Here is a 10,856-nt window from a genome sequence, read left to right as displayed (position 1 = left end):
TTATTATTATTACAATAGATATCCAAAATTCCATCTGTAAAAACCCTTGACTCAATATGTCAAAAAAACGAAACAAAACCTTTGTTGAACCTGGCCTCAGATTTCTGTACAGAAAATGTATGCACATTTGCACATATTTAAAAAGATAATGGAACATTTGCATATTTGAACACAATGTGTCAAACAGCATGCAATACAAAACATATTACTCCTAAACAAGTAATCAACTGCATGGGGACGTTTTGTCCTGATATCTATAAATAAAGACCTTCACCCTGATCATCTGCAGTTTCAGGTGCACCAATGAAAAGAGTGTGTGCAGGTGCTGACCAGAGGGCATGATATCAGCTGCAGATGACAAGCTCCTCTCCACACCTGAGCCAACACACAATTCATTGCTCTTTTAAATGGAAATGTATCGACTATAATTCAGTAGAGAACAAGCACTCGTGTCCCCCAGCTATGAGGAATCCTTGTCTAATCCATTATCACAGCATCTCTTTGAGACACGTGGACAGTAAGATGATTGTGCCACGGTGAGTCCTCTGATCTCAGGACATAACAAACCTCCTGTTTCTCACTATTTATGTGTGTCTTCCTCCAGGCGGGCTTTGGTAGTACAGGATGTGTTTGATCTTCTGCTGCACAGGAGAGGTAATATTAAAGGTCGAGGAGAGACGGCGACAGTACTGAAGGTCGCAACATGGGGGATTGATCAGGCGGATGAAGAAATGGCAGGAAACATGAAGTCAGTGTCAGACAGTGGCCTTACCTGACACTAAAGTAACAACAGGTGCATGAATTACTCCAACAATGCATATTCAAATGTCTTTTCATGTGTCAGTGAAGGCACTAAGATCCAATTGAAATACAATCTTTATTCAAGGTCATAGACATCTCCCAAAGGTATAATCCAGTAAACAGCAACACAGGCATTTACAATTCAAGGACAAATAATTCACTTGTACGATAACAAATTGAAGGCTTCTTAAAGATACGTTTCACCAGCTGCTGCCGGCAGACAACAAACCAAATACTCAATTCAACAAATATTTCTATATTAGTATCTTAAATAAAATAGGTCGATGACAGCACTAGCGCTCATGAAACTAAATTGTGATGGTATTCTGTTAATTCACAGTCTGATATCCTTTGCCTTTTTTTTCTCTCTAAAACTCTCTGCAAACAAGTCTTTTATGAAATGCATGTTATATAGGAAATAAATACAATGGTAATACAACTGACTTCACTGGACATTTGAAGACTTCTGACCAGAATAAATCCCTTAACTCATCTAATACTGACCAAGTTGCCTGTTTAAGGGCGACATAAGGACGTTTACAATACTGCGACTGAACATTGACAATTGTATTTATTGGGAAAAAACACTGCTTTCCTCACAAATAATCTGGAAAAATTGAAAACTGTGCCAGTTAGAAATATCTATATTACCTCTTATTCAGACCCTATTATAAAGTTTATTATATATTTTAAGCTTTATGTGACAATATCATTGCTGCTTAGACTCAAAGTGAGGTTGAATTTTGTGTAAACATTTTGCCAGAATATCTGGTTTTAAAGGAATTCAGAGAAAATACACACAATTAATTTCAGTCCATAGAGCCAATAACTATTTATATACTGAAGTCCTTCTGTGTTTGTGTAGAATAACAATACAGTATGTTGTTAATAAAACAAGATAGCAGGTGATATTAATATACTAACAATCAAAAATAACAATTAGGGCTGGGCAATATATCAATATCATCTCGGTATCGTGATATGAGATTAGATTTCTTCTTATAGTTTTAAATATTGTAATATTGCATATGTGTCTTTCAAGGTTTTAAAGGCTACATTATAGCAAGTCATTTTCTGAATTTACTAGACAACTCCAGCTGTTCTATTAATTGGATGTATCCACATTACTTATGATTATTCATCCAAAAATGTCATTGTGTATATATTTTGTGGAAGCACCAATAGAAAACTCAAAAATACAGTCGCAGTCACATGATTTCATTGATTTTTTCGACAGTATATCGCCCAGCCCTAGTTATGATTGCCAATACAAATTCTGCCTGAGACATCTTTAAAACCCAAAAATATAATAGAAAGGCTAGTGCTGTTCAGATGTAGTGAAAGGATTCCTCGCTCTCGTAAAGTAAGGCAGGCTTCTGGATCACCTGAACAGTCCCTCCCTGTAATGCAGCACACTCTCCAGGCATAGATATGTTTTTTTTTTGGGTGCTTCATCCTCACAACTCCACAGAGTAACGACAAAGCACTACACAAGCAGCTACTGGTAAGTTACATCACTAAGAAAACGCTGTCGGTGTGAAAGTCTGGGTTTTTGGGTTCTTGCTACAAGTGTATTTCAGTGTTTCCTCACATCTGTTAATATATTGTGATTCTGTTGTTGTGTTATTAAAAAGTGCCACATTTAAACTGGCAACATTCATTAACAACTCTCAAAGGCCGATTTGTGTATACTACTAAAATATTTTTTAACAGAAGCTCAACATCATGATACCTGTTTCATTTGTTGCGTAGGGTAAAGCAGTCTGCATTTTTCAAAATACCAAGAACTGCCTTTTCTTGTTATATGTTAACATTTGTGAACTTTAAGCTACATTTGTGACATTAAGGACCAGTTTCCTGGACAGGATTCAAAATTATGAAAAAATTATGTCCCAAATAGATTCACTTTTAGTAGTTCTACAATTAACTGCACTGATTTCCTCAAGGAAGATTAAAGTTCCTCTAGGAGTAAAAGGCTTAAATGAAACCTTTTAGTTTAAAAGGTCAGATTCATTTTCAATCAGCAGAGACACTTCAAAATTGCTTTTTAGGCGCCTATCTACCTTTGCTAGGGAGATTCGGTTCAGTCTGTTGTCAGATGGACTACAGAAAAACGAATTTCATAAAGCTTGGCGGAGGGATTTAGAAAGAATTAACTATTTTGGAGCAGTTTTGAAATCACATGGCAGATACATGCATCATTTTTCACTAGTGGAAACTACTCTTGCTCAGATCCAAGCTCTCAGAATGCTCTTTTAGTTTTGTCTTTTTTTTTGCTTCTGATTCCTCCTCATTATGGGATGTTTGTAACCAGTTTCAGCTATCATGTGGCAGCACAGGTGATTAATATTTACCTCGTCAGTGAGAGCTGAGTGCCCATCACCAGAGGACTAACACAGCTGAGTCAAATTAAGCTAGTTAGTCCAGGAATTCTTTTTTAAAAAGATTTTTTTGGGCCACCAGTGCTTTCATTATAGAGACAGATTTGATTTGACATGTTGGAATTTGATTATAGTAGTCTTTGCATTCAAGAAGTAAAACTCTTGATTTGACTTATTCATCCGTTATCTAGCCAGTAGGGTGCCATTGAGATTAAAGATTTCCTTCTTCCAGGGAATAACCATTCTAGATTTAGATCTAATACTGGTTTAGCTCCAACCCTGTCCAGGAAACTGGGCATATAGACCTATCATTTTAGCTTGCTAGGTCACACCACAAGCAAAATGTGTGCTCGTTTTGGAGTGGTTTAGTAATGTTTCAATTGCATAACGATTTCCTCTTTTCCAAAATATGAGATTTGGATTCAGGTTATCCTTAATTTTTTACTGCACAAATATTAAGACCCTAACCTTTCAGACACAGAATGGACACATAGCTTTGGAGGACTGGCGAGAGCTGGTGTTGGCCAATAAGAGCTACTGAAATACTGAAGGCAGCAAAATATTGCCTTACCCCGGCCTTAGGTATAATCAAGCCACTGCACAGGCTCCTTATGTGACCACCTTCTCATTACCTCAAGAGATTAATCCCAACACTGAGACTCACATTTTGGTCATTGTGTAAAGCCTGTAATGAGCCTGCATCCATTTAAAATGATCCTTACAAAAGGCTTTACCATGTTTGATGGCTGCTCTTGAAACTTTCTGAACTCTACATGAGCTCATTAGCTTCTAATTAACTACCATCTGGCCACACACTGTTCAACACACTGTGTACTCTTTCATGTCTCACGGCATTTCGTGTTATAGTCACAAAATTAATCTATTGATTCGTGTTCACCAACACGATTTCACCATTTATTTCGTGTCACATAGAACAATTTTAAAAGCAATGTAAATAATAACAAATTAGAAGAAAAAACTGATAAAAAAAAATACAGTTTTCAGTATTCTGACACAGAACGATTATAGAAGCAATGTATTTCTATTGGTAGTATGTTTCGTGCCTGCACCAAATAATAACTAATTAGAAGGAAAAAAAGATGACAAAAATACAGATTTCAGTATTCTGAGGCTCTTTGCCCCATTTCTTTTTCTCGCGGACGGCAAAAAAACTCAGACATTATACAATTTAAAATAAAAGGAATAGGGTTAGGGTAAGATATTGAGTAAGAAAATGTTTTTATGAACCACACAGTTTCCGGTCTTCCAAGACCCGACCGGACTAAAAGACGTGGTGCAGGCACGAAATATACTACCAAGAGAAATAAATTGCTTTTAAATCGTTCTGTATGACACGAAAAAAATGCGAAAATCGTGTTGGTGAACACGAATCAATAGATTACATTAATTTCGTGACTATAACACGAAATGCTGTGAGACTGGGTTGACTCTTTGGGGACGCCAGGGTGACTCCCCATAAATATGACACTTTGAATTGTTCTGAATTTAGCTACTGCTCCCTGAAGGAGAACATAATAAAGATAATTCGAACCTGAAACCTTAAATACAACATTGAACTTATTTGTAATGATTTTAAAGTAGCTAGCTGTAGACCTTATTTTTTTAATTGGGATGTCCTCGTTCACTCAAACGTCACTCTTAAACGACGTCTGTTAATGATGACATGTGCACAGCTGTACCGGCCCATTTGTTGTTAAATATTTATTTAAATGAATGAATCTTTCTCTTGTTAGTCAAGGAATTCAATATATGATGGTTGGTCCTGCTTTTGTGTTCCGTTTTGGTGTAAAATGTAGCCTACATTTAAATTAAAAATATAATTACAGTAATGTGAAGCCTTTTAGAAATGAATTGCACATAATAATTCCCACGGAGCTGTGAGCACTTATACATTTATGTGACGCTTTTCCACTCATCTTCCAGTCGGTTTTCCTCTGTTGAAATAAACCAGCTGTGAAGGTGGGGGCGGGGCTTTTATACGCGAGTGGTGAAAACACTTCCGCGTAGTCTGCTCGCGTGTATCCTCCCTTTCGTCTCCTCCCGCACCCCTCCTCCCTCACCCCTCCTCGACTCCTCCGTGTGCATTTCAGCTATTGGGACGTCCTTCAAAATGGCGTGTCTTGATCGATTTCCGGGTCAAGTCCCGGAGGAGGGGAAGAGAGGAGTCGAGGAGGGGTATTGGGATGAGGCTTAGGGGTTTTTAAATCCTCACTAAAGACTCACTTCTTCTCCCTGGCCTTCTAGTCAGAGCGGAGTATGACACCTGACTATTCCCTGTGTTTTTGTTTTTTTATATTTCTGTTGTAAATTATTGTCTTTTATTGTGATTGTAGTAATGTGTTATTATTACATGTACAGCACTTCGGCTCGACCAAAAATCGCTTTTAAATGTGCTATATAAATAAAACTTGATTTGATTTGATAATTGACTCCCTCATTGGGATACCAGTTCTCTTAATGAACCTGATCATCGTTCGAATGACAGATGACTAATCACTGGTTTCTGTCAATGTGCTGATTTGTACAACTTAGATTAGCGCAGTGTTGCGATCACACACATCACATAACTTAATCCAGGTACGTTATCTCACTGGTGATAGACAGCAAGACAAATCTAAGTTAAGATAATTGTTTTTTGGCCTCTTCACATACGATAATTTGTTTTGTCAGGAGCAATCTGAAAAGTGGAATACACTCGAGTGCCTGAGGGGACAGTTATGCCCCATGCTGCTGGGCTCTCTGACCTTACAACACCAACTCTCACAAAGGGCAATCCCCCAAAGCTTTCATGTGTCTTCATGATTTCCCTCATGACAGAGATATTTTTATTCATAGCCGTTTCTTAGTAAGCCACAGTTTGATCAGGAAAATCGATGTGGCTTCAAGCTTTCACATCCTACATAGGCTTTTATGCAATTGATCTTCACAATTTCCATGGAAGATTAAAAGTCTCTATTAAACTCCCCTGCAACTAATGTGCATATCTGAGGCATAGATTTAGACTTGAAATACCATAGGATACATAAGCTACTCCCACAAAATAGTTCTGAAATGTTAAATCTATCATATCAAAGATCCTACGACAAGATAACGATTACCTCAATACAAAAAAATATAGACTAGTAACGTTTAGGATCAACTATCCATTGAATTCTAAAATATTGTTTAAGTGAGACAGCATAAGGTTGCACAGTGACAGGATATTCATCTCCCAGTGAGAAAAACAGCAATAGGCTTCACTGATTCCCCTTTTTTCTCTTTTCATTTTGGTATAATTACTGAACAAACGATAACATTGGAAAAAAATGTAAATATCGTAAACATCGTACCGGTACAAAAGCACATTGTCGCAAGACGTGGTCAGAAAACACCAACACAGGCAGCACTGGCTGACAGCTCTTACTCCTCCTCCATTGACTTCTCAATCTCCTTCAGCCTGCGGACAAACTCCTGAGCCTCCCTGTCTCCGATGCGAGCGTCCAGCATCCTCATGATTGGCTTTTCTGGAGGGGTAGAGCAAACAGATGAGAGTAATTCCGACAGCTGACACAAATATCTCTAGATTGAACGGCTTTTCATTTTGTATTGGAGAAGTAATTGGAAACCCATGGCCTACACCCTCTGGTCTCCCAAGTAGCCAATATAATGTTAGTGTAAAACAAAGAGCTTGATACATCCTGGAGCTGTATGTACCGCTGGGTTTACTGCGAGACAGATGGAGAATGGCAGGCTGGACGCTCTTGCCGGCGGCTGAAGCGTTTGGTCTCCCCGGCCAGCAGAAGTCGCTGAGAGGAGCCACGGCTTCTCCGGCGAAATCGTTGGTGGAAAGCCAGTCGTAGTCCATCACGGTGAACGTCAAACAGGCAAACCTGTGTCTGTACTGTTCCGGACTGACGTGACTGGAAGAGAAAACTCAAGTTAGGCTCAGGGCCAGTTAACCAATAGGGGGATAAAGAAAGGGAAACTCACAAGTAAAACAGTTCGTCGAATACTGGGTGCAGGGTCTTCAGTTTCACTTGCGTGCGCTGACTCTTGGCCATAGGGAACAGGTGGTGAGGACAGACCTCCACTATGACAAATGGGTCACTCAGACCTGAGGAAGATGAGAAACAAGTTAATAAAACTACATTTTTAAGCAGCAACCTGTATTTTTATCTGTATATTTGACATTTTACCGTTAGCATCTAGTGCAATAATATCCGCAGCGTGCAGAATCTCCACCGTCAGTCTCTGCTCCGGAGCGTCATAGTAACACTTCACACTGATCCGACCAAAACGGGTATGTTTAAGTGTTTTCTGAAAGATTTGTTTAACAAAGAGGATTATTAGAAAGCACGCAAAGCTGAAGTGAAAGTAACTTATATTAAAATATGTTGTGAACACATTTTAAGTTGCCAAAAGCAGAAATAAGCAGAAAGGATTATTCAAAGCACATCAGTGTACTTGCACCGCCTGACAGCATCTTGTTTTTTGACAGTCCAGGAGAAGGGAGACTTTCAATCAGAGGTAAAACAACAGAACACAGAGGGGTTTTCTGTCCAATCAATACGCCCCCGTGCACCTCAGGGCTAAAATTAAAGTGTCAGTCTGGAAAGTGGAAACACCTGTAGGGAAATCTTCTCCAGATAGTACTGTTCAATCAGCTCGAAGGAGGAACATTTATTCATCTTAAGCTCCTCATCCAGGGCCTAAAACAGCATGATAAAAACAGTAAAAGGATTAATAAACATTTAAGTTAGGGTATAAATGTTTAAAAAAAATAGAGCCTACCTTGTATTCTCCACTCTTCATGTCATCCAGTGTAAGACCCTCTCCCTTGGCATGCATGAACTCCAACAGGGTCTAAATCATTCAATTGAATAGAAATAAAATGTGTGAGCCAGGACTTATTGCGCATATATCTCTTTGATTTTTGATAGACATAGTTGCTCACGCACACACAGCATAAAACACAATAAAGCTCTAGGCCTGTCGTGTAGCAAGCCATGCATTTGAATGCAAATCTGTCTCGTCCACTGCCAGCTGCTTAATTTTGGCATTAGAATATACAATAGCTTCCACGTTGTCATTCATGAGGGAACTCACTTTACTGCTTAACAACAGACTTCATAAATATCTTATTTACATGTATGCTAATATTTGTATGATACAAAGCATAGAGAGCTTATTCAAAGACGGTGGTAACTGTAGTGATGACTGTCTGTTAAAAATAGTTATAAAAGAGCTTTGTGTATTACTGACCTCCACTGTGTACTGGAAGCGGTTGTAGAACTCCACCTGAATGCCTCTGTTTTCTGCCACCGCGTCCAGGATCATCCTCAGGAGAAGTTCCCACAGGCTTTGGAGAACTCTGAGGGGCATCAGACACAATGACTCTTATACACATGAGCGTTACTCAATAGCACTCTAGAACTCTCATATAGCCTTATGTATATTTTCACAATTATTAATCGCAGCGTCTTATTTGCTGAGCTGTCACAGTTTTCACTCTGGTTCTATTAAACATTTGTAATCTTATTACAGAAGAGCACGGTTATTCATCTAGATATTAATAAAACATCTGTCAAAAGTGCCAGTGTTGGGCATGCTGGCATTTGTTCTAGTTTGCAAGTCAAATTTATGTTGATGACGCAGTGTTTTATTTATATGCAAAATGCATGTTGAAGTGGTGCACATTTGATGCTGGCTCTTCAAATCATGCTTCAATCATAAAGTAAAAAATTACTACCTGTGGTGCAATAGTGGCCGTAACAGTTTGTTTGCAGACTCGCTTTATATGTAACTGCTTTTTTTGAGTTTCAAAATGGTGTACTGAATGTTTTCTTGTGATTCTCTCGAATGTATCTGCATTGTCCCTGTCAAACTGAACAATGAGTGAAGTCATATTCATAGTGAGGGAACGAGAATATGAAAATCCTTACCTAGTCAGATTCTCCTTTACAAGGTTTTCAGTGAGGATGACCATAGTGTCTTGTAAGTACTTCATAAGAGGGGACACAGCCTGAAAGAATGGCAGATTAACATACATTACATTTTTGATTGGCCTGCAATAATCACTGATACAAGAATGGATGCTGAAAGGAAGCTGTGCTAGCCCTTACGTCGTCATTGTTGATGGAGTCTGGTGATAGGCTGATGTGCTGGATGTACCTCCGCAGCTCAGGCAGCATCTGCACACAAATATCCTCTCATACATGAGTATATAAAGATGCAAAAGGAAACACAATTTCCAAGAAGTTGACATAAAAACAAGGTGTCGTTTATTTCCCTCATGCTTAACAACCAAAAGCATAGTATGTCCTCTGCATCGCAGAACAACAGCAATGGATTGGAGAGCAGGGGTTCTCAAACTGTGGTCCGCGAGTGTACTGCAGGTGGTCCGTGGAAAAAAGCTAAATAAAATCCTCTTTTTATTATCAAGGATCTTCGGGGACCACCTCACATGTGACTTGCTCTATCGAAATCAGTCGCATTGACCTGAAGACACATTTTGAGTTGTATACACTGTTGGAGAGAGGAGATTCCTAGCTTTCTAATGATATCAGGCAGTGGGGTAGTGGTCATTGGGCTCATCGGACATTTATGATGTCCGAGTGCAAGTGAATGCACCACAAGACACAAGCCTTGTAATCCCTCCCCTGCCCTGGCGCCAGTGTGGAAATATGATTGGCGGTTGATTTCATTTAAACGGGACGGAGCAAAACGAGAAGCATCCAGACTTACTGTAGACGGAAGGAATGAGGTATTTGCAATCTACAATGACAGAGAAGAGACTGTCAAGTTTGGCTGTACTCAGCATTGAATCAAAACGTACTAAAGCTTTGGATCTTAATCAGTTTGTGAGGCGTTTTGCTGAACAGAATGGTAATCGCCACATCATTGATTGACAGCTGAATAATATGATTGTTAATATTACATATTAATTCAGACTAACATCGATGAGACAGTTAATTAATGTACTTATTGCTGTAGTCTGCATAGATTTGGAACCCCTGGTCTAAGAGTGAAACAAACTAATTCAGTTATTGTTCAGTTAAAATGCATTAAATGATGTCTGCCATCTTATATATATATATTTCTATTTAAGGCGTTACTGATGTGCCAAAATAATGTCACCTAATGTTATTCAGTTAAAATATCAATATTGTGGCTTTGCAAGTTAACATTGATTGATATGACTGCGATTAAATCAGCATACTTCTGCCAGGGGATGCCACCCCTCAAAATCTCCTGCCACCCTCTTGCCACCCCATGAATATTTTTCTAGATCCACCCCTGAGTAGGCCATATTTTTCGTTACGTTTATTTAATAAGTTAATTTCAGGAAAACTTTGGGAATTTTGTTTGTTTGTTTTGAGATTTAAATAGATTTTGAAAGTGGAGATAGAGAGAGAGAAAGCAGCAGCGCTGTCTGCTTAGTTGCAATACTGTAGCTCAAGCCTTTATGCAACTTAGGCCTATACATTGTTTATGTTACTTATATGCCTGTGAGTCCATGGTTTTGAGTCTGTGTGTGTTGAGCGCAGCGCCGTCTGCTTTTTGCAGTACAGTAACTAAGTAGGACTAAGCATACCGGTAGTTTTTTTGTAGACCTGTCTGCCCGTTTTGTGAGTGCACTGCGCGCGTGTGCGCACTTGTGGCATTGTTTGGGAT

The 10,856-nt window shown here is 38.9% G+C and overlaps 1 protein-coding gene across 1 annotated transcript in view; it reads right to left on the bottom strand.

Moving 5' to 3' along the window:
• Positions 1-858: 858 nt before the first annotated feature.
• baiap3 (BAI1 associated protein 3) overlaps positions 859-10,856 on the bottom strand; it is a 59,966-nt gene continuing 49,968 nt past the window's right edge. The window contains 9 exon segments of the mRNA XM_079645185.1: positions 859-6,706; positions 6,897-7,102; positions 7,173-7,296; positions 7,379-7,499; positions 7,808-7,891; positions 7,974-8,045; positions 8,445-8,553; positions 9,125-9,204; positions 9,305-9,373. Coding sequence (XP_079501311.1) covers positions 6,603-6,706; positions 6,897-7,102; positions 7,173-7,296; positions 7,379-7,499; positions 7,808-7,891; positions 7,974-8,045; positions 8,445-8,553; positions 9,125-9,204; positions 9,305-9,373 — 969 coding nt within the window. The 3' untranslated portion in view covers positions 859-6,602.

Source organism: Notothenia rossii (assembly GCF_949606895.1).
Source record: "Notothenia rossii genome assembly, chromosome: 8".
Classification (NCBI taxonomy): domain Eukaryota; kingdom Metazoa; phylum Chordata; class Actinopteri; order Perciformes; family Nototheniidae; genus Notothenia; species Notothenia rossii.
Note: the sequence above shows the minus strand (reverse complement) of the source record. Positions and strands in the feature narration are given on the sequence as shown.